Source organism: Strix aluco, chromosome 3 (genome assembly GCF_031877795.1).
Source record: "Strix aluco isolate bStrAlu1 chromosome 3, bStrAlu1.hap1, whole genome shotgun sequence".
NCBI classification, from domain to species: Eukaryota; Metazoa; Chordata; class Aves; order Strigiformes; family Strigidae; genus Strix; species Strix aluco.
In genome coordinates this window covers 11,935,696-11,958,950 of record NC_133933.1, presented here as the reverse complement: position 1 = coordinate 11,958,950, position 23,255 = coordinate 11,935,696, and the positions used below count along the sequence as shown (strand labels likewise).

Below are 23,255 nucleotides of genomic sequence, written 5' to 3'. Positions count from 1 at the left end.
TCTGTTGAGAAAGAAACAACTGGTGTCACTGTTACAGCTGTTGGCTGAAATTCAAATATATATATCTTCAAATACACAGCAGCTTGAAACCACACATATTTATTAGTGTGCTGCTTGAGTGTGCCGCTTGAGTGTGCCATTCTTTATAGGGAAGCTGTCAGTCCTGTCTGCGGGGAACTGTGTTGTTGTAAAAGGATAAAAGAGCAAAACTTAGCAAAAGACAAAAAAGCAGCATTTCTCATACGACCTGCAGCTCAGCATCTAAATTTTGTTTTGTAACCAGGATCACTATTGCTATAAATGAATTTTTGGTTGCTTAGTTCCGGGATAGAACTATTGTATTATTAAGCTTTATGACCAACAGAATGGTAATCTGAAACCATGATGTAGAAAGTACCTATTTTTGTGTTAAGTGAACTTAGCGCATTATAATATGGAAACCAGACCTCTATAACTTGTTACCCACCACATCATGAAGCCCCTCACCCTTTGAGCACGCATACATTAATAGGTAGATACTGTGTCTTTAAATGAAAGTGAGGAATAAAATTATCCAATAGATGATATTGTGATAAAATACTAATGGATAGCTATATACAGAGGCGTGTATTTGTGTGTTCAGAACCAGATAAATATGGTGTTTTTAACTCGGTGTGCTGGCCACTTTAGATGCCCAGCACCCTCTTCTGCGCTGAACTGTAATAAATACAAATACCTCGACTCTGTGAATTGACTCTTCACACGTTGAGTGAAGAACCCTGGTTTTGAGACAACAGTATAAAGGGTGTGGGTCGGCCGGGCGGAGGAAGTGTTACCTCCCGTGGTTGCCAGGCGGAAGTGTAGGAGGTTGCTAGGGAGGTCGATGACCCGGAAGAGGAAAGTCGGAACTTCCGGGTCAAGGGGCGGTGAGCCGGGCCGGCGCGGAGCGGAGAGGTGGGGGCGGCCCTGGGTGTTGAAGGGGTGCGGGGGAGGTCCCAGGAGGGCGTAATGGCGCCGTGGGGAGGGAGGGGGCGCGCAGGGGCCTGTGAGCAGGGGATGGGGTCCTGGGAACATGGGCGGGAGGGAACGGGACGGGGACCCTGCGGTGAGGGAAGGGCAGGGCCAGCAGAGGAGGTTTGGGGGATCCCCGTGTGACCACCACGGTGCTTGTGGGGGTGCTGGTGACCAGACACCCTTGGGAGGTCTGTGAGGCGGGGGGCACGGGGAGGTGCTGAGCCAGGGAGCGGGGCTGTTCTGTGCTGCGTGTGGAGGGGACGGAGACACAGACCCCATGTGACAGTGTCCGACGGGATGGCTGCAAGTGCCTGTGTCCGCCTGCCGTGCTCACCCTCTGAGCCTCCCTCACTTCTGCCAGGCTGCTCCGAGTGGGGTCAGCTTGTCTGTTAGAGCCTGTCCAGTCCTCGTGGAGCTCCAGTGGGGAGGACTGCCACAAAAAAAAGGAAGTTTGCTTCTTTCCAAGCCCCAGATTGTTTCTGCTCTCCAAGCCCTCACTTGGGCTGTTACTCATGCATGGCTACATCAGTTGTTGTCCTGGCTCGGGAGGTGCCATTGCAGAGATCCAGGTAATAAGCTCCTGCTAGACCGCCACAGCTGCTCACCTGTCCCTGCAATAGCTTTCCATTTGCAGGAGCATGATGTTAGGTCATGTGTTATGTTGGGCCATTCTGTCACTGACAACTGCTTAATACTAATGGGCTTTTGTCAAAACTGGTGAAGATCCTGCTGTGCAAAAGAAAGGAGGGCTTCTGTTTTCTAAGACAGGTCCCTAATCACTCCCCTGCACAGGCTCCACAGAGCACTCAGCCATCTGGGCTCCTTGCAGAAGGGAATGGGTCAGGAGCAGGTTAATGTGGAAACAAACTGTATCTTTGGCTTCGGCTCCCCTTCAGCCTTTTACTCTCAGCCTTGCAAACTCCCAAGTCAAAAAGTGACAGGGCACAGGTTGCTTTCTGTTGTGAAAGTTCCCCTGAAGGTTTGTCGTTTGAGCTCCCATGTGCAAGAAAATTCCATCAGAGTGGCAGAACTGGAGCTCCCAGACTGGGCAAGACTGCTGATAGGCTCATCCTTTTGCTAGAGATCCTGCAGTTTTTGGTTGAACAGCTGTGAGGAATATTACTTTTCTAAAACCACAGAACTTGTGTAACAGTGTTCTAGAAGAATGTGCTTTGCTTCAGGTGCATACAAATACACCAACATACAGATAATAAACTGCAGTTTGAGAGGGTATCTTCTCTTGTCACATGGGAAAACAAATAATGTAATGTTCAAATAATGCTCAGACATTTGCAATGTGCTAAATCATCTTCATAACTAAAGGGTACTTTTTTCCCTTCCTCAGCAAGAGAACATGAATTCAGCAGGGAGGAAAAGAGGAAAGCCCAACAGAGGAGAAGGAAGAGGGAGAGGAGGAAGAGGAAAAGGGAAAGGAGGAGGAGTCAGCAGTGGCCATTCAAACAAGTCTCATCTTGGTGGAAATAGGAAATGTTCAAACAAAATTTGGGACGATGGAGATGACTTTTGTCTCTTTGAGGAACCAAGGCTGGAATCCAGGTCTTTCTGTTAATTTGGGGTGATTTGACATAGAGATGTTTGGGATACTTTATGGCTGGCTTTTGGACATCTTTGAATATACAGAAGAATGAAGGGGGGTGATGAAGGTGTTTCAGTGTGAAACAGTTTTTACATGTGTTTTTTGATTAACATATTTAACATAGCTAGGAAAGTGGGTTTTTTAAAAAAGATTAGAACCTCTGATTTTCTTTTTTGATCATAAAGTAATTTCAGAACATCTTTGATCAGAAAACGCTAGTAATCACAGGATATTATTTTTTGTGTATTACAAAGCAGAAGCTGGGCCATAGAAAATAAGCAGTTTAGAATGAATTTAGTATCCTGAATTTATTTTGACCAGTCTAGCTTAGAAGTACATGGTTGTACTGTAGTCTCAGAACCTACCAAAGTGTTTATTAAATCGCTTTGGATTTGACATAGGATAATATACCTATATGCATATGTGTGTGTGTCCACGGATATAGACACACACGTCCTGGTCCCATAAGAATGAACCCAACTGAATAATCCTTAGGTGATGGACTTGTCTTATTTTGGTTTTCCTGTTTTGAATTACAAGGTTGGGTCCTAACACATCCTAATACAGTCAAGATCATTTGAGCCAGGCAAATAAGTCATTGTTGTGTTCTATTTTAATTTTTAGATCAAATGCCCCTGCCAGAAGAGGAGGGCAAACGAAACAGAGATCTGAAGCAAGAATGCCTCTGCAGACCATACATATGACATCAGAGAATCAGAGAAGAGTGAAAGAACTACTTCAAGAGCTTCAAGGGCAGGAGCTGGCTCCTGAATCAGAGTTAGTTTAAATGGAGGCACTACTTCTAGCTCTTCTCAATGAGCATGCTTGAACAGGCACACTGTTAGAAATGAAAACAGTAATCTTTTTTCCCTTAACTTTTAATTTGATCTCAAATCCCGTGGTTTTGAGTCTGCTTTGTTCTTCTACAATATTAACTCTGGGAAAGGGGTAGCAGAATCTTCCATTTAAATGGAGGATTTAAAACTGCAGAGGCAGTGTTTTGTGTCTACTCAACAGCATAATTTTGTTTCATTTTAATTTGGTAACTTGTTTTATCAGAGTAGCTGGTTCCGGTGAAGATGATGACGAACCTGATTACCTTGATGATGAACAGTGCTGGTCAACAGATCAGGAATTTTCTGACATAATACCAAGGTCATCTATGGAGCCAGCTGAGCAGAGAATTGTGGAAAGTGAAGTGTCTTCATTTGCTGTGCACAAACTCTCCAGGTGATGCTTTTCAGTGAATAATTTGTGTCTGAAGAGGTAAATCACTAGTCTTGATACTGTAAGCCCTCAGTGTTTGGACTTCCTCTTGACTCCAGGGAAGTTCTGTGTGCGGTACTGATAAGTTTGTATCTCCTACAAATTTAATCCTCAACTAGATGAATTTAAAATAATGGTTTTATGAAAATAAGTCACTCCAGCCCTTTTTCAGTGAAGTTTTCAGTTCTTTCTCCAAGACAATGAAATTGATATTGGGAAAACTCAGGGAGCATTGCTGTTATATGCATGTTTCTTCCAGGTAGGTAATGTTTCAAAACCTTTTAAGTGTTCATCCATTTTGCTTGGATATGAGCATTTATTAACTGTTTTTGCTTTGGGAGTGTTTTATATGTGAGAGGACTCAGCTTTTTCTGAAGAGTTTAATTTATATCTAATCTTGTAATGTGCTACATTCTGAGGTGTGAGATAGTCTGTTGTTTATAAGGTGACAAATTAGTTGCCATATAAACTATTATTCACAGACTCCAAAGTACTGCCTACCACCATCCTTTGAAATAGCATAAATATTTTGGTGTGGTTTTGTTTTTACCCCAATAGTAGTAATAGTATCTGTAAGCCTAATCAAGCAAATCTGTGGTTATTTTGCTTCATACAAATCTGTCACCCATTTGTTGCCATGTTGTCTCTGTTTTGTTGCAGGTATGGTTTTGACAGTGAGCGTTGTAGGACAGTACTGAGATCCTGCAATGGTAATATTGGGGCATCATTGGAGTATTTGCTATTGCAGTGCTTTACTGAAAGCTATGGAGAGAAGATGCAGGTTTCTGCAACAGCTGCTGAAGCCAGTCGAGAAGAATGTTTAGAACAGAGACAAGAGGAGGCTTTTGCCCTCCGGTCAATCTACGGAGAAAAATTTGTAGAAAGAATTCAAAACCGTGTTTGGACTTTTACTTTGGAATTGGAGTGCCTAGCAAACAGGCTCAGCAAATCTAAACAAAAGGGTGTTTGTACTACCGATGGAACAAAGCAGACTTCAAAGGAAATATGTAAATTTTATCTCCAAGGAGGCTGCAGGTTTGGTTCAAAATGCAGATTTGGACATGAATTCCCTCCAAACCACCCACTGAAACCAGCCAGGAACTCTGTAGATAATGCTTATCTCAGACCTAAAAGTGATGGTCCTTTATATGAACTTGAAGTAAGATTTCCTGAAGCAAACAAGTATCCACTTCAGGCACCTCTTGTGGCATTTTATTCCACTGATGAGAATCTACCTCTTGCTTGTCGTTTACACATTGCTGAATTCCTCTTTGGAAAGGCCTTGATAGCTGCAGAGTCTAATGAACCAGTGGTATACACCTTAGTGACTTGCTTAGAAGATGAATCTGAAATAAGTGAGTTACTTAAAAATACTCACCACAAGTACAGTGTTCCTCCTATGTCCCTGCTGGCAACACCTTCAGTAAAGCTGCAGACAAAGAGTACATCTGGTTCAAGTCAAATGTCTGAAGGTACACCAAATTTCCCTCTACAATTTCTGGGCTAAGAATGGTCAAAAAGATTTAAAAAAAAAAAAAAAAAAAGAAGGCAGAGAACCCAATTTAGGTGTCTGTTCCAACTCTGTTTCTGGAGACTAAGGTCATGGGGTGAGCCAGATCCATAATCTGTCTGTGCCTCAGGAAGTCCCTTCCATGATAAAGCTGCAGCAGAGAGGTTTTCTGCTGGCAAGAACCGAGTTAAAGGAGCACAGAGCAAGAACTGAGTTATAGGAGCACAGAGAAAGCGATGCCTATTCCCAATCAATAAAAAGCCATTGAGAAATGTGGTGTGAGCTCACCAAAACTGACCAGAGAAGTGTGCTTGGAAGGGAATGGGGAACGTTGTTTGCAAGCTTTGCTGCATCTGCTTCTCATCAGTTCAGAAACATCTTTTTTAAAAAAAAAAATTACTTAAAATTACCAACCCCTCCTCAAAATTAATTTTGTAAAGGTGGATTTAAGGCTAAGTAAATGTTGCAAGCAATTCTAGAATGTTGTTCAAGGTATCATCCCGTTTTTTGCACGCAAGTGCGACTAGGCTGATTTCACAGGGGGAGAGTTGGGACTGTCAGTTATGGCAGGGTGACATCAACTCCATGGCATAGATGACCCTCAAGCTCTCAATTCCAAAACTGTTTTATCTAAGGCAAACTTTCTTCAAGAGAGTTTTCAAGAACAACTGCATCACATTTTAGAGCACCTAAATAGTGACAACCTATTTTTTGTTATAGTAAAACAAATTATTCAATTTTTTTAACAGGCCCACAGAAAGACAGGACTGTTCCAGAAGTTGAAATCAAGAGATTTCAAATAATCTTTCTTGTGTTATAAAATCTTCCTTATGTTATGAAATACCTGGTTTAGATAAATATAGCCTTAAAACTTTCAAGGGCTAGTTTACTGTCTGAGCAAATCCCACTTCAGCTGATAGGCAGTAGGCACCAAAGTACCTGGTCCAGTTTCAGACTTGGTTTAAAAGTACTTGGTAGTGGCTTAACACTTAATGTTACAGTGTAGTTTTAATTCATTTAAGCTGGTACTGCCGTCACAGTCTTGGGCTCTATAGAAGTGGTTGTGTGGTGAATTGGAGAGGGGAGATGAGACACATGAAAAGCGTTCAGGAAGGCAAACCAGTTACCAGTCTGGTTCAGCACGTGGCAACCCAGACCATGGTGTTGCAGAGCACAGCTGGTGCAGGGGTAGTAACAAGTGGGTTGGACCTGGAGAGGTTGTGGTTTGATGTGGTGAGGGGAGATTTGCTGGTAGTGTTGAACTAAATGCATGTCAAAAACAGTCCTGCAGACCCTCAGCTCCAGCCTAACAAGGTTCTTTGTTGACAATGCTCCTGGAACATGTGTGTCTCTTCTGCAGTGCCGATGATGTCCTTTTCCTTAGTAAGAAGAATACCTAACTGTACATTCTCTGTCTCAAGCCTCAACAGTGTCAGAGCCTCAGGAAGAAGAGGAGGTGGCAGAAGAGGAGGAGGAAGATGAGCCTGATCAAGTTGTGGTGGAGAATGAGAGCTATGTGAACCTCAAGAAAAAGCTTTCCAAAAGATATGATGTGCAGGCAAAGTCTCTGTATAATGAAAATGTTAAAATCTGCACGCAGTTTCGACTGAAAAAGGTATAATGTACAGAACAGAATATCTGGTTTTGTGCTTACTTTAGAGAAACAAATATTTAAGCCACAGGTTGCTGTTTCAAATGGTTCTGTTCCACTCCAGTGGTGTTTGTTCTTACTGCCATTCTGTCTGCTTTTGTGCATCAGTCTTCTAGGCACTTCCAGTCCATGTTGTATGAAAGACAGAAGCTCCCTGCATGGCAAGAGAGAGAAACCATTCTTGACTTGCTGGAGACCCACCAAGTTCTTGTTGTGAGCGGCATGACGGGGTAAGAGTGTGATTGCACATACAGACTTTATAGTATACACAGTATACTATACTGTATATATATAAGTATACACAGAAGAATGTGAAATATGTGTCCATGTCCTGAAAAGGTTAGGGTCGAGGTCCATCTGTGACCAGTGACAGCAGTCCTAGACTAATTTCATGTGAAGGATCACACTAATGAAACAACGCAAATTCCAAGTGGAATGCAGTCAGTTTACATGGATGGAAGGTGTTGGGTTTGTGGGGTTTTTTTAATTAATCCCTGACTTTGTTATGCAGGTGTGGGAAAACCACTCAGATTCCTCAGTTTATTTTGGATGGTTCATTGCAAGGATCTCCAAGCAGAGTTGCAAACATCATCTGCACTCAGCCTCGCAGGATCTCTGCCATTTCTGTGGCTGAACGTGTAGCCAAAGAAAGAACAGAAAGGATTGGACTCACTGTTGGATATCAGATCCGTCTAGAAAGTGTAAAGGTATATATGCTTTGCTTGTTGGTTTTCATTTAGTTCTATTAAAATGTGCTTAGTGCTTCTCTAGCATACAGAATTTCTGCCCTATATCTGCCATATAGTGAGATAAGCAAGCCTGTATCACCAATATTTTGTTACATTATGAAATACAGTCTATATTTTATTTCATCTCGAGTTGCACAGTCCACTTTACAGAATGAGAGTGCAGTACTATGTCTTGTACTTCTGCTTTCTGTTGAGACAGGTGAAGGAGTCTGAGAGTATGTGTAATACTTCTATCTTCTGGAAGGCTACTGACTTAATTTCCACTCATCTCCCATTCCCATTTGTCTCCCAAGTGGAGATTGAAGGGTACAGCTTCAGTCAGCCGGAAGGGGGGTTGAATTCAAACTGCTGTCTTGGAAGTGAAATTTTATGTTGCAGCTGATTGCTTTTTCCAAGAACTATGTTAAAGAGATTCACTAAATCTTTCTAGGAACAGAGATCTGAGTTGTTTATCAGAAAGCAACTTCCACGGGAAAAACAGTTCAAATTTGTTGTTTATCCCTTATAGTTAGCAATGCCACTTGGTAAGAAGCAGGTGTTCTCAAGTTTTAAGCAGGAACGAAAAATCGTTCAGCCCATCTCCAGAATGGATTGCTTGTTCCCTTTCTGTCAAACCTGGTACTCAGCTGAGACCAAATGCTTTACAGCAGCACATACTCTCTTTGCACTGTGTTGTTGCACAAAGTCAACTGAATGCTTTGTCTTACCGTTCAAGTCCTCAGCTACCAGACTCTTGTACTGCACTACCGGTGTGCTGTTGAGAAGGCTGGAAGGAGATCTGACTTTGCAGGGAATCACACATGTTATTGTTGATGAAGTTCACGAAAGAACGGAAGAAAGGTAAATAATCTCTTATCCTGTGAGCAAAATGAAGAAACAGTCAGAATGATAAAGGTGGCTAAGTTGCAAGTAACTGAAGTCAGACTTGTTGATCCTGTGCCAGTAACATGGGATGGTGGAAGGAGTCTGGTTTTAGATTCTTGCCTTTGGGCAGTAGGAAGTTGTGTTGCAGCAGCTTACAGAGAAAGCATGTCTCTCTTTATGCCTCCAATCTGCAATCACATTGCATTGGATGGGGCTGGAGGGTTAAGTAACTTTTTTACCGCAGTTCTCTGGTTCTTACTCTACCCTTATTTCAGCTTTTACCTAATTCTTCACATGCCCTTTTGGGAATTATTTCTCCTGATGCAGGATTTTTTTGCTTCAGCAAAGTACCTGCAAGGGGCAAGTGCTCATGTTTATTTCCTGCATGAGCATCCTATCCTGCTCCAGCTTCCTGCAGATTTACCCTGTGTACCTGCTGATGCCAGGCAAAAGATAATGTCTGTCAGTATCTTTGTAAACTAAGTGGCAAGGATCCTTTTCTTTGATGTTTTCCTTGTGAAAGACTGCAATGCAGTGGGTTTACATGAGGCTTTGACTGTGAACCATTATTCTACACCTCAGATTATGTTTTAGCCTCATAAAAGGCCTTGTATCTCTCAAGGATTCTTCCTCTTTCGAATCCAAAATCACTTCAAGCCAGTTTTCTAGGCATGCCACAAAAGCTATAAATATGTAGGGAAGAATACAGTGAGCGGGGAAGAGTGTAAGTTTGAATAACTCTTCCAGTGAGAAAGAGGAGCAAAAAGGACTCATCTGTTACTTTGAGTTAATTGGTTCTTGTGCTGTCATTAATGTAATTAATTTATAAGGTAGCTAGAGCTTAAATGAGTTTGCCAAGTAATCCCAACACTCTAGTAAGTGACAACCAAAAAGTAAGCAGATTGCCTTCCATTAATTTACTGCATTGTTAGCCTCCAGCCATCCTGCGAAGCTCATGCTTCTGTGATGATATCACCATGCTATTGAAAACACCAGGAAGATGGACAGAATGGGGAGGGAAAAAAGAGACTGAAAGTTAATGCTAAAGAAATTCAAATGTCTTTTTGCTTGTTTTGTTTAGTGACTTCTTGCTGCTGGTTTTGAAGGATATAATGGTTCAGAGGCCAGACCTGCGCATTATACTAATGAGTGCCACCTTGAATGCAGAGCTTTTTTCTCAATACTTTCACTCCTGTCCAATTATTAACATACCAGGTGAAAACCATTCATTTTTATTATCTTGTCACATTCATTGTTTTAGGGATTTGTTTTCAGTATTTCTGCTTGCAAAGTGTTTTTCAATTCAAGTGTAAGGGGCTAATTTGCAAAGTGGCAAGATCAGGATTTATACAAGAACTGTGATTCCAAGGGCTTAGAAGGAAGGCCAATGAGATTTAGGAAAGACTGGAAATGGAGCCTTTTTTGTGTTGTGTCTGTACCAGCAGAATTTCCTTCCCCAGAAGACAAAAATGACATGGCGTGCATGACGTGGTTCCCTGAGCTAGTTTCACCACAGCTGAAGACTATTCTCTGTCCTTGTGAAAAAGAAGCAGTGAGAGGATTCAGCTGGATGTGTACACATTTAGCCAAATGTGCCTTTTAAATTGCTAAGTTATTACATGGATCATGACAGAAACACGTAGCCTCACGGGTGTGTTCCTGTAAGTGTGTCAGCCCTTCTGTGACTGTGTACGTGCATGTTGCCAAACCATGCATGGAAAACATCCACTGTTTCTCCTCGACAGAAATTGTGAAGAGTGCAGTATAGATGAGAGCTGTGAAGCCAGTGTATGACATAATAACCTGTGTGAAATGATAACCATCTTCTGTCTTTTTCCTCTTTTCTGCATGTTGTGTGGCATGTAGATTTATTCTCATGTTTCCTTTAGGTCGAACATTCCCTGTGGATCAGTTTTTTCTGGAAGATGTGATTGCAATGACAAGGTATGAAATTGCCAATCATTCTCAGATGTATTTGACCTTTGAGGCTGCACTATTGACCTTGAGACTGCAGTAGTTCTGTACATAGATTTAAAAATTAAATCCTCTCGAATCTCCCCATCACCTGCAATCTTAGAGTTTACTAAAGCACTGACTTTAAACAATACTTACGCTGCAGTGGCGTCTAGGATCTCATGCCAAAACAAGCCTTTCTGCATTAGATACCACATAAGTCACTTTGCCATGAAGAGTTTGTTGGTGCTTGTGCTTTCCTTGTTTCAGTGGTGGTTAGACAGTGGCAAGCAAAATACATTTGAAGGTAGATTTCATCGCTGAAGGTGAAAAATGCAGGATACCAAACAATTCCTTTTTGTAAGCCCTACCTTGCAGCAGGGCTGCAGATTCCTGTTACCATTTGTAGTTACTGTAGAGTCGCAGCAGCTCAGATATTCCAAATAATAAATTGATCAGCTATTGTAAATTACTTACGGGTTGTTGCTTTGAGCTGCCTGCTTAGCTGTCAAGATCAAGTTTGTAGTCCTAGTCTTTTACATGACAGCTTTTAAAGACTAACATCCCAGTATGGAAGGACACCTTGACCTTGATACTGTCTATGGTTTTGCAACCCACTTATACAAAGTTTCTCTCAGATTTATATATAAATACTTTTGATACCCTGTCTCTGTAGCTAATTATTAGGAGACTGTTAGACTGCTTTCTATGCCACTAAATGTTCTTCTGCTGTTCAGGTATGTTTTAGAGGACAGTAGTCCCTACAGGCGCAAGACAAAGCAAGAAAACAAGCAGAATGGGAGACAGAAAAGAACTGCATTTGAAGAAGTAGAGGAGGACCTGAGGCGTGCTGGCATTCTGGAAGGCACTGACACAGTTGTCAGAGATTCAGACCCAGACCAAAAATTAACTTTGAAGCAGCTCCTTACACGATATAAAGGTGAGCTCCTTTTTAAATCTAATAAATTGGCATGTAACATATGCCAGCCAAGATGGTATGTTAGCATATAATGTTATATCTTGAATGCGTGTATATCATTCAGTTTTGAAGTTAGTCAGGTCACTACTTCTAGATGAGGTCAGAAACCTGCCAGCTTAAAAAAAAAACGGAACACACACCATTGTTCTCTTAAACACAAACAAACATCTTGACTGAAAACAGTTCTTAGCATCTGAAGATGGACAGTTTTCAGCTGCTATCGGTTTACATCCCTTTTCAGATGCCTTGTTAATTCTATCCTCTTTGCTGTGTCTGTTCTTCCTGGAGCAGCTTTACTTAAAGCACAGCATGTATCTGCCCGCTTCAAGGAGGTCACGTCAGCATGACAAGCCTTCCTTGAAAAATTTAGTCAGTCTGTGAATGGCTTAATTTCTTTCTATGAACTGCCTACTCTGTCAGCATCATCAAAATCCTCCTTGTGCTTAGTCCTGAACAGTTCTTCCCTGCACACCCTTATGGTGAGCTCCACAGTGGTATTGAGTGACAGCCATTGCTTAAAAGCTTCAGATTCTTGCTAGACAGTTACCATCTCAGAAGAATAAGGGAATCTGGGTGTCTTGTTGGCGTAAGAAACATTGGCAGAGGGAAGAGAGAGCTTGAGAAGGTAGTCCTGGAGGTATCTGTAAATGGCCATATGAAGGCTTTCGGCTCCTCTTACCCACTAATACGTGCACATGTCATTCTGCTAGTGGATGAATCCTGGTCTAGGCTGTGCACAGGGCAGGTGTGAGTCCTAGTAAGGCATGAGAAAGGAAGGGAAGAGCTGAAACAGAGGAGAGCATGGAACGGGAAGTACGATGCATGGAGTCGCTTACCTCTGTCTGGTCTAAGCCAGATGCTGTTTAAACCAAGGTGTGGTTGGTTGTTCAGCCACGCTTGTTCAGTGCATCCAGCAGGTATTTTTTACAAGAGGTGGACTTACTGTGCGTTTTATTTCTTTTTCCCCAGGGGTTAACAAGACGGTGTTAAAGACAATGTCTGTCATGGACTTGGACAAAGTTAATCTGGAATTAATTGAAGCCTTGCTGGAGTGGATAGTTGCTGGCAGACATTCATACCCCCCAGGTAATTTTACTGTCCTTGAGAGGTAAAAATAGGTTCATGGAGGTGGTGTGCTTATAGACAGTCCAAAGCTAATGTTTTGCATGCAGAGTTTCTGTAGTTACTGATTATTTTTGAAAAAAATAAAATTCTAGCTGAGTAACAAAGCCCCTGATATACATGGGATGGGAAAGGTGAGAGAATTGTCTACTTTGGAAAGTCTTTGGTGATGGACTGTTGCAGCCTGTGGTTTTTGTAGAATAATTGCAAAACAGAGCTGGAGTTTTGACTTGGGCAATTTGCATAGTGATAAAATATCATGCTGTCCTTTCTGTTGAGTGATTCATTTTTCTTTTTTTAAATCTATGTATATAGGTGCTGTGTTGATATTTTTGCCTGGTCTAGCAGAAATCAAGATGCTTTATGAGCAGCTCCAGTCTAATGCTCTTTTTAATAACAGGCATAGCAAGAGGTAAGGCAGAAAAACTCCAAAACTATCAGTATTTACCCATAAATAAGGAGTAGCTTCCTGCACAAAGCCTGCCTTTATCCAGGGATAAATAAAGGTTATTAAATGTGTGAGACAGCTTGTGATGTGAAGGTCTTGACTCCAGTCAGGGTAATTCCTTCTCCACTGTCTTATTGGCTTGGTCTTTTTGGTTTTTCTCCTGAATTCAGGAAGGTTAGTTGTTGAAGTTGATGAGTGTTCTCCATTTTGTGCTCTGCACGATCCAGTGGACAGTTGAAAACTTCATCTCAGCCCTTGTTCTGTTTCAGAATGTTTGCTGAGGTACATTCAGTTGTGGTTACATTTGGCCTTAGATTGTTACATGGACATGTAATTGGATGTCCTTGTCTAAACAGTTTTACACAGATGTCCATGGCAAGGTTAGCTGGAGTGATTTTTCTTCTAGTCTGGCATTGTAAATGGCAGATTCTAGACTCTTTAAAAGAGGCAGAATTTTTGCTCAACTCTATTCTGAGACCTTTCCCTTCTGTAAACTTCTCCACCTTCCCTTAGAACATGTATCAGAAATAGCGTGGCCAGCAGGACTAGGAAAGTGATCATCCCCCTATACTCAGCACTGGTGAGGCCACACCTTGAATGCCATGTTCAATTTTGGGCCCCTCACTACAAGAAAGACACTGAGGTGCTGGAGAGCATCCAGAGGAGAGCAGTGATGCTGGTGAGGGGTCTAGAGCACAAGTCTTATGAGGAGCAGCTGAGGAAACTAGGGTTGTTTAGCCTGGAGAAAAGAAGGCTGAGGGGAGACCTTATCGCTCTCTACAACTACCTGAAAGGAGGTTGTAGCAAGGTGAGTGTTGGTCTCTTCTCCTAAGTAGCAAGTGATAAGACCAGAGCAAACAGCCTCAAGTTGTGCCAGGGGAGGTTTAGACTGGGTATTAGAAAAAATTACTTCACCAAAAGGGTTATCAAGAACAGGCTGCCCAGGGAAGTGGTTGAGTCACCACCCCTGGACGTATTTAAAAGACGTGTAGATGTGGCACTTAGGGACGTGGTTTAGTTGTGGACTTGACAGTGTTAGGTTAGCGGTTGGACTTGATGATCTTAAGGGTCTTTTTTGAACCTAAATGATTCTGTGTCTTAAAGGTGATATGGCAGAGAGGTTTGCTGGTTTTGTATTGCTTTGAATGGCTGTAGACAGTGTCTAGTACTGGAGAGGCAAAAGTGTGTGCAGGCACAAGAGGGAAAAGGCTGGAGATGCACTGAGTGTGCTGTCGTATTGTCCTTCCAGGTGTGTTGTTTATCCACTTCATTCTTCACTGTCTAGTGAAGAACAGCAGTCTGTGTTCGTCAGGCCTCCTGCAGGAGTTATCAAAATCATCATCTCTACAAACATTGCAGAAACATCTGTCACCATTGATGATGTGGTCTATGTGATTGATTCTGGAAAAATGAAAGAGAAAAGGTACTGGGATTCATTCCTCAGGGCTTTGTGATCTGGGAAATTGCTCTTTGCCTTGAGCTGCATGCTTTAGCTTTCCAAAGAGCTGAGAAAAACGTCGAGGAACTTGATCTGCAGAAAGCTGCTGCAAGGTGGAGGAAACCAGTCTAGACTCAGATCCAACAGCAGGGGTGGGAATTGTGTTCATACAGAAGTTGGCAGCATCTGCGTGCTTGACCTCCAGCCTTTCAGTCTGCGCTCGTGAATCTAAGCCTGTTTCTTACTGTCCTGTAGATACGACCCAAGCAAAGGAATGGAAAGTCTGGAAGACACATTTGTGTCCAAGGCCAGCGCTCTGCAAAGGAAAGGGCGAGCAGGCCGTGTAGCCTCAGGCGTCTGCTTTCATCTTTTCAGTAGCCATCACTATAACCATCAGCTTATAAACCAGCAGTTACCAGAAATACAAAGAGTGCCCTTGGAGCAGCTTTGTCTGAGGTGAGCTGTTGTTCCAGTATTGCCTGAAAAAGCCGAATGTGTTTTGTTTCCTCAGTGTTTTCTTGCATCATGAAACCAAGAAACTTGCTCTGAAGATCTAAAACTGTTGACTGGTTGCTTTGATCTTACAGTCACCTTGCCTCTGCATCCAGAGCCCCCGCAATCACACCCTCCACCAATTCTCCCTGTCCTTCTTTACATTCCTTAGCTCTCATCTGATCCTAGGAAAAAGATACATCTCTGAGATCTCTCATCATCAGAGAAGGCAGTTGCATTCCTGTACTCCAGACCTGCAGTAGCTGTTTATGCTGTAAATTCTCCTGCGGTGTTTCTGTGCAGCATAGTGCAGTAAAGCCACAGCCTGGATCAGGCACCACCATCATGCAAATGAAGAAGCCCTCCTATCCCTGCTGTACACTGTGCACCCCTTTGTACAAAAAGCAAATGAAACAACACAAATCATTTTTTACAGTAAAAACTTTTATTTTAAATGCTAGTATGCTAAATCGGAATCTGTTCTTACAGACTCTGTGAGGCTGGATGAGGTACACTGCCCACCAGCTATAATTTCACATTGCTTTCTGACTTGAAATATGCGTTACAGGCCCTCTTCTACGGAGCACATTCTTAGATGCATGTTTTCTATAGGTTTTTATTTTGTTTTTATAAAAACTTGAGGTTTTGTCCTGTGTATGGAACTAAGCTGCTTTTTTTTCTTTCTCTCTCCCCTTTTCTCTCTCTCTGGCCACCCCGCTCTGGCCCTCGTCCCCCCCTCACCCCCTTCCTCCCCCCCCCACCCCTTACCCACCCCATAACCTCCCCCCTCCCCCTCTCTCTTTCTTTTTTCTTTCTTTTTTTTTTAAATTTTCACTCCTTAAGAATTAAGATTCTGGAGATGTTTTCTGCACAGAGCCTTCACTCTGTCTTATCACGACTAATTGAGCCTCCTAGAACTGAATCTTTGCGAGCATCAAAGATGCGACTACAAGACTTGGGAGCATTAAGTCCTGATGAAAAGCTCACCCCTCTGGGCTATCACTTGGCTTCTCTGCCTGTTGACGTCAGGATTGGCAAGTTAATGCTGTTTGGCACCATCTTCCGCTGCCTGGATCCTGCACTAACTATAGCAGCCAGTCTGGCCTTTAAGTCACCATTTGTAAGTATTCTTAATCATGCATCCATCTCTGAAAGTGGTATGTTTTCATACAGCAGCAAAACGCTGTTGTAACTTGCAGCTTACTACACTTGAGTATTTTAATTGTCCTTTTTAGCCTATGTTGTTTATATGTTAATGTAGTGCTCATTAAAAAAATCCAGTTCAAAGCATAAGACCAAAACCATGCAGCAGCAACAAGATTGTTATTTGTATTGTGAGTGAACAGCAGAAACAGAGTGGATATTAATTTGAACTAAGAAGTACTTATAGCCAGTCTATTTTGTTCAAATTCGGTGTAAAAATTGAAAATAAATGGTAATATAAGGAGCAGCTAGAAATAATTACAAAACAGTGATAACGGTGAACTTGACAAGTCTTAGCTGTGAGTGCGGTTCAGATTGGATCTCAGGTTGTGTGTTCACTTCCACTTTGGCTTTTCGAATCAGCTGCTGTACTTACAAGTGCTCTTACTGTTGTTAATCTTCTACTGGAATGTACGAACTTGAAGTCAGACTTTCTTGAAGTTCTGATTGCTGTTTTTAGTAGTGCAAATAGTTTGTATCCAGGACAGTTGTGAAAGAATTGGACAACAGAATGTTCTAGTTATTTAATTACATATGGTTTTCTATATGCTTATTGGGCATTTTCTACAGCATTTTGACTTACAGTGCTATAAGTTTCTATATGCTGATGTAGAATAACTTAAATTCAGCTTTTTAATGTCCTGTGTTACTATCGCCTTCTCTCTCTCTCAGACCCAAGTGGATTTTAGACTTGCTGTGCTATTCTCCGTTACAGGCATTCTCATTTGAGATTCAGCTCCATTAACTTGCTTTGTCACATGGTGTTTTTCCTGGATCTTGGCATTCTGCATCTGCAGAGAGGTCTGCCCAAAATGAAATATTTTGTGTGAGCTCGTCAATCACAAATTCACCTTTGGATCTCTTGTGGTTAGATAGAGCAGTGGGCTTAGGTGCTCTGCGGTTGACTAGGCATTTCTGAATGCCTCATCATATTTTCTGTTATCTGTGGAGAGTATTTGCATTCTGACCTGTGAGCTGCTGTGAAAATACCAAAGATTGTGCCATGCAGCTCTTGCAATGGCTTGTCTAAGTTGTAAGGGGAAGAACACGCTTAATCTGTTACTGCCTGCCTAGGTGTCACCATGGGATAAAAGGGAAGAAGCAAACAAAAAGAAGTTGGAGTTTGCAGTAGGAAACAGTGACTACCTGGCTCTTCTCCAGGCCTATAAGGTGAGCTAAAATTCAGTAGCCTCTCTGAGAGGTTTGTGATGTCCTTGAAATTCAAGCTGAAGTATTTTATTAAAGGTTTCCTCTCATCCTTTCAATTAGGGATGGCATTTAAGTATCAAAGAGGGCTCTCAGGCAAGCTACAACTACTGCAGGGAGAACTTTTTGTCAGGAAGAGTTCTTCAGGTAAGTCAGTTTTTGTGGCCTTGCATGGGGACTGGTTGAGACACTGGCAGAGTCTTAGTGATGAAAATAAGCAACTGGTGAAGACTCTCCTCTGGAGAGAGAAGGAAAAAAAAGCAGCTTAGTTCAATACACAGGACAAACCCCCAAGCTTTTATAAAAACACCCTTTGTCTGTTCATAGGAAATTGCCAGTCTGAAACGGCAATTCACAGAACTGCTTTCTGACATTGGGTTTGTGAAAGAGGGATTAAGAGCCAGGGACATTGAGAAGTGCTCCCAAGGAGGCGATGGTGTGTTGGATGCCACAGGAGAAGAGGTAATTCACAGCATTTCACTGCTCCAAAACAATGCTGCAGTTCTCATTTGACATGGGTGCCAGGTGGGCTATAGACTAGGGGGCTTCTTGCCACAGCCTGGCTTTGTCATCTCGCACTGGCAAGTCACCTCTTACCTGCTATGTTCTTCCTCCCCTTACATTGTACGTGCTGGTATTAGCCTCGATTGCATGAGGCCTTATGTGCCAGGGAAGAACAGTCCCAGACGTGGAAGTGAGCTGAAACCTGCTCCTCTGAGATGGTGAAACACTGCTGATTTGACATGTGGAAAGGCATGGGTGTGACTCACAACCTGGCCTGTATGTTGGGATTAGTGCCAACCTTATTTTGGGAACAGAATTACATTACAGAGCAGGCAGTGAAATATTTCAGCATTGCGGACAGTCTCCAGAAAGCAGTACCTCTGGAGCCAGAGATCTCCTAGGGCTACATGATGAGGTGATGAGGATTTGGTAGTTTTAGAGTATCACTGCGCATTGGGACAACTTGTGCTTGCTTTCTGTCTTTGTAGCCAGACATTAGGGAATAATTACATTTGACACTAACTGCATTGAGGTAGTTGGTGGCCATTTGCTCCATTGATAGTGGGGGAAGGACAGCCCAGGTCTAGCTTGAGACCTTAGGAGCAGTAACTGGTCCTCTCCTTATGAGGCACAGTAGTGCAGCTGTAAAAGTAAACCAGTTTCAGGAATTCTGTCATTCCAGAAGTAGGGCTTTACCTTTATAGACTTACCTGCAGAATACCTAATGCATGCATTAATTTCACAGGCAAATTCAAACGCAGAGAACATCAAGCTGATCTCAGCTATGTTGTGTGCTGCACTGTATCCCAATGTCGTCCAGGTAAAAGAATGCTTTTTCATTTTCCCTTCTGCTGTCTAGCATATCCACACGGCCTGCTTTCAGTCTGGGCCGATTGTGGCAGCCTTGAGCCTGGCTTAGGTTGCCAAAGCTTGCTGCTTATAGTGTCAGAGCCAAGCCACTGAGCTCCAGTTTGTATTGCTTGAGACTGCTGCTGTTCCTACAGGCTGATTTTAGTGTCACACAGAAGCCAGCAGCAAATGTTCTTAAGAAGTTACTTTAAATTACAGCTTTTTAGAAGGCCAAGGTTACAAATGAGCAGTCAGGGTTAGACAGCACCTGGAGTGTAATATCTATCTCTAGTGGCTTGACATGTTAGTACTTGAGAATTTCTGGTTTTGATAAAATTAAAACGTAAGTTAAAAAGGTTTTCTGGTGCAGCAGAGTTTATAACTTTTTATCTTGCCATACAGGTGAAAAAGCCAGAGGGCAAGTACCAAAAGACCAGTACGGGAGTGGTCAAAATGCAACCAAAAGCAGAAGAGTTGAAGTTCGTTACCAAAAATGATGGTTATGTTCACATTCATCCTTCATCTGTGAATTACCAGGTCAAGATTCTTTTCTTCTGCAAAGCATGAGGGTTTTTCTATAAAAGAAATCACCTTTTCTTGAGCAGTTGAGATTACAGTGAGGGTCCCTACTGATGTTTTTTAAAAAAATCTTCATGATTGAAAAGTCCCCTGTTAGAATTGTAAATAATTGTGTGTTCCTGAATTAAGAGTGTCCTTTTAGGCACACAGTTAAATGCCAGCCTCTGGCATGGAACTGGCAGATGCAGTAACCCCCCAGTTCAGGTTTTCTTAAGCTCCATCTGCAAAGCTGCACACAAAAATGTTGTGGTTGCAGTGCTCCCCTTGGCTGCATCTCGGTACTGACTGAGATTTCATCCATGTGTGTAGCACCTTCATACATGTAGATGACTTCTCCCCACTGCCCCTCGCCAGGCTTTGTCTCTTCAGCTGAAATATTATTTATTGGTAAATAATTCAGGGACATACTCTGGTTGGTTTCTTCATGGGTTCTCAAACTCTGAAGTTAATTTCCTTTCCAGCTTGCTAGCTCATACTTAGATAAGAGCTCTTCTCTCTCTGCCATGATGTATGGTAATATTTGGCTCATGAAGTCTGTCTCCATATTTGATGATTCATTGCTTTTCCAGGATATAAATTGTTTTTAAAAGGTGATTTTTTTCATTATTAACTACATATTTGGGTTATAAAGGCTTTGAACTGTTCAGCACTCCTGCTCTGAAAGAGCATAACAAATGCACACACAAAAATGTCAGCATGAAATGGAGAACTTGGGGCCTCATCAGTTGATGAATCAGCTGATTTCTCACATGCTCACTGCAAAGCAGGAAGGAGCAAGGGGTAACTGGCAAAGTAGTCGTGCAGGTGCATTTTAGGCACATTTGCTGTTCTTTGCACCTGTAGCAGAGGCAGGGAAGGGTGTGTGGAGGAGGCAGGCAGGCCCCTGTTTGCCTGAGCAGGTCGGAAGAGATGTGGCACTTTTTAACAAGGATGTTGTATACGTGTTCTAGACTAGGCACTTTGAGAGCCCCTACCTGGTGTATCATGAGAAAATCAAGACCAGTCGCGTGTTCATTCGAGACTGCAGTATGGTGTCCGTGTACCCGCTGGTCCTGCTTGGCGGTGGGCAGGTTCACATGCAGCTGCAGAAGGGAGAATTTGTCATTTCTCTTGATGATGGATGGATACAGTTCGTGGCTGCTTCTCACCAGGTAAGGAAAAGGAGGGCTGATCGTGGGAGCGCTGCAGAGCTGTGCATGTGTTTAAAATACAGGAGATGCATTTCATGAGCCTTACACTCATCTCTGGGTTTGCTTTACCACGTGTTAGGTGGCTGAGCTGGTGAAAGAGCTGCGCTGTGAACTAGACCAGCTGCTGCAGGATAAAATCAAGAATCCCAGCATGGATTTATGCATGTGCCCCCGCGGATCTCGGATCATCGGTATGATTGTAAAGCTTGTGACCACGCAGTAATGGGGAGAGCAGCTTTCTATAAAACTTCATTGTTTGCTACTGCCTGAGAACAGATGTATTTGTTGTCCCAAAACATGGCACTGATCTCTGGAAGACCAAGTTGGCAACCAGTTTTGGGGGTTTGGGATTTTTTTCCTTTGTTTGCAGAGAGCTCGCTTATTGAAATTAAGGTGGCTTACAGTACACTCTGGGAAATGGGAAAATGGCAAATCTCCTAGGAGGAATAGAAACCTCCAAGTAAGAAAGTGTTTTTTCATGAGGCTATACACTGGCAAAAGTGTTTTCTGGTCACAAAAATACCTGCTACCTAGCTGCTTCTTGTAATGGTGATATCTGGAGGCAGCATGTGACATCATAAGCTGCTCCCAAATTGGTTTAAGCTCACTTCTACATTTTGGCCAAGACTTTACTGAGGTAGTCAGTCTTGGCTGACCAGGGATCAATTTGCTTACGGTTCAACCCAAAGTCCTTAAAAAGGTGAGCACCTTTTGATTCACATCAGGGGGTTCTGACATGGATTTGAAGAGCATGGATTTGTACCGGCTCAGTTGGAGTAACGTGTTGGAGAGCTGGCAGCTCTGGTTACAGTGTAAGGCTGCAGCAGAGCGTGGACGTTTCCCCTGAAAGCCAGGCTTTTCCAGCCCCCCTGTGCTGTGAAAAAGTAAAACAGATGAGATGGATGGACTGCTGTAGTGCATTGAAAACGGATCCTTGGGTGGATGGTATTGCTGTTTTAACCTCCTCTGGGAGGTGGGAGTCCTCCTGCCACCCAGCACAGCTGGAGGAAAGTCCCACTTTGGCTAAAAGCTTCCAAAACTCCTCTTCTGGGGAATGGGCTGCTACACAAGAGTGTGGCAAAATGCTGCAGTAATAATGAACTGTTACTTCTTCCCTTCACCATTGCTATAGCTGAGCTGCTTGAGGTACTACCAATCGCAAATAATAGCAAGTGCCTTAAGTGAAATAACATTACTGTCATCTGTCATAGTAAAACCAGAGTAAACACTGTCTCCACCACTAGTCCTGCCTGGAAGTAACCTTCAGGCTGAGGAATGATGAGCAGAGTGACAAACGTCATTTGGGGTCTAGTTTGATTTTTCAAAAAACACACTTGACTGTGTAGAAGCAGTTTCACAGCACCACACCCTTGCACAAGGAGGGTGACAGGAGCACTAAGACTGAGCTAACAGAGCAGTAGGCTGGTCTCTGCAGGCATGCTGAACTGCAGGTGGCTGAACTGTTCCCATAACTTAATGGTGAACAGTAGCCCTACTCCTGTAACTGCACATCTGGACACCTGGGATTTTTTTCTGAGGTTTGTTGAAGAACTGTTAAGGCCAAGGAATCTGGGGGGGGGGGGGGGGGGGGGTATTGAAGCACTGCAGAGGCGTACTGTGTGTTGTCAGCCATTAGCTCTGTGTGAAGTGGGACTGTTAGGGCCTTGCTTCTGTGTCTGCCTGGCAGCCACCCCAGTATGGGTAAGCAAACACTGTTTCTGTTCAGGTTGGTTGTGGGGTGAAACAGGAGCAGATTCCCTTTTTCACCTCAGACTTCCCTACACTTTCAGAGAAGTGGTATCCTCTTGAATAAATGACTTCTCAACCATCAGGGACTGCTGTTTCAAATGGAAACTAGTGCTCAAGCAGGGTCTGTATGACTCTTCCCCCGCGTACATGTGAAATTCCACCTGGGCTATCCCAAAGTGAATGTGAGGGCAAGGACAGCTGCTGATGTCACAGGTGAGAATTAGCAGCATCCACCCCACCAGAGGGAGGCCTTGGACACATCATCATGCCTTGTCTCAGTGGCTGAATGGGCAAATCTGGGAAGGGAACAAAGCACAGCTCAATAGATGCCATCACAGATGAGGGTGAATGCACCTCTAGCAGCCAGGGCTGCAGCACCAGCTCTTGCTGTAAACAGTGCCCCATCAGCTGCCTGAACAGGGCAACTTCCCAGAACTACACAGGCACTAACAGGCCTCAGGCCTTGGGGACTGGGGTGCAGGGGTTTTGTTACTTAATTCCTTCAGCCCCCGAAACCCGTGCCAGTCCATTCAACAGCTCTACTTTCCCTTAAGGGAAAATACTCCCCTTAAGGCATAAATACTCAAAAAAAAAAAAAAAAATAAGGCCTGAGACAGGGTAAGGCAGTCCAGCACCCCAGGGAAAGAGCAGAGGCAGAGCAGGAGCCCAGCTGCCCTGCCCTGCCCTGCCCACGGCAAGCTCTCCCCAGCACAGCTGCAACTGCCTCTGAGCCAGCAGCCTCTAACAAGAGGATGAGGCCACATTAAATACAGGTGACAAGCACCAAACTCTACTATTCATGGCCAGAGGCCTCCCTGTGAGGTATGAAAAAAGTCCTGATCTGCAGGGTCTGCTTGTGACCTCTGATCCCTGAAAGAAGCCTTCATTTCCTAAAGCCAGTATCTAAATATAT

At 43.2% G+C, this 23,255-nt stretch overlaps 1 protein-coding gene across 5 annotated transcripts; it reads left to right on the top strand.

Moving 5' to 3' along the window:
• Positions 1–890: 890 nt before the first annotated feature.
• On the top strand, positions 891–22,421 carry DHX57 (DExH-box helicase 57). Of its 5 annotated transcripts, none has more exons than XM_074817396.1 (25): positions 897–933; positions 1,460–1,562; positions 2,339–2,550; positions 3,215–3,367; positions 3,650–3,820; positions 4,517–5,328; positions 6,788–6,981; positions 7,126–7,247; positions 7,529–7,724; positions 8,482–8,606; positions 9,712–9,845; positions 10,520–10,574; positions 11,321–11,523; positions 12,532–12,648; positions 13,000–13,096; positions 14,382–14,555; positions 14,826–15,026; positions 15,906–16,182; positions 17,340–17,435; positions 17,535–17,618; positions 17,799–17,933; positions 18,721–18,795; positions 19,227–19,361; positions 20,354–20,554; positions 20,673–22,421. In XM_074817396.1, exons 2-25 carry the CDS (start codon positions 1,506–1,508, stop codon positions 20,814–20,816), a joined length of 4,170 nt encoding a protein of 1,389 aa, XP_074673497.1. In that variant the 5' UTR covers positions 897–933; positions 1,460–1,505; the 3' UTR covers positions 20,817–22,421. The 5 variants fall into 5 exon arrangements, with proteins under 5 accessions (XP_074673498.1, XP_074673497.1, XP_074673496.1 ...); XM_074817395.1 differs by having other exon boundaries at positions 1,355–1,562; XM_074817393.1 differs by having other exon boundaries at positions 911–933; positions 1,280–1,562.
• The last annotated feature ends 834 nt before the right edge of the window (positions 22,422–23,255 follow it).

What these genes read in the sequence shown, in the direction of transcription:
- DHX57 (XM_074817396.1), top strand. Translation starts at nt 1,506, where the DNA reads ATGCATGGCTACATCAGTTGTTGTCCTGGCTCGGGAGGTGCCATTGCA. An exon ending in GAGCTGGCTCCTGAATCAGA is followed by an intron (nt 3,368 to 3,649) that starts GTTAGTTTAAAT and finishes TTGTTTTATCAG; the next exon opens with AGTAGCTGGTTCCGGTGAAG. An exon ending in GCTGTGCACAAACTCTCCAG is followed by an intron (nt 3,821 to 4,516) that starts GTGATGCTTTTC and finishes GTTTTGTTGCAG; the next exon opens with GTATGGTTTTGACAGTGAGC.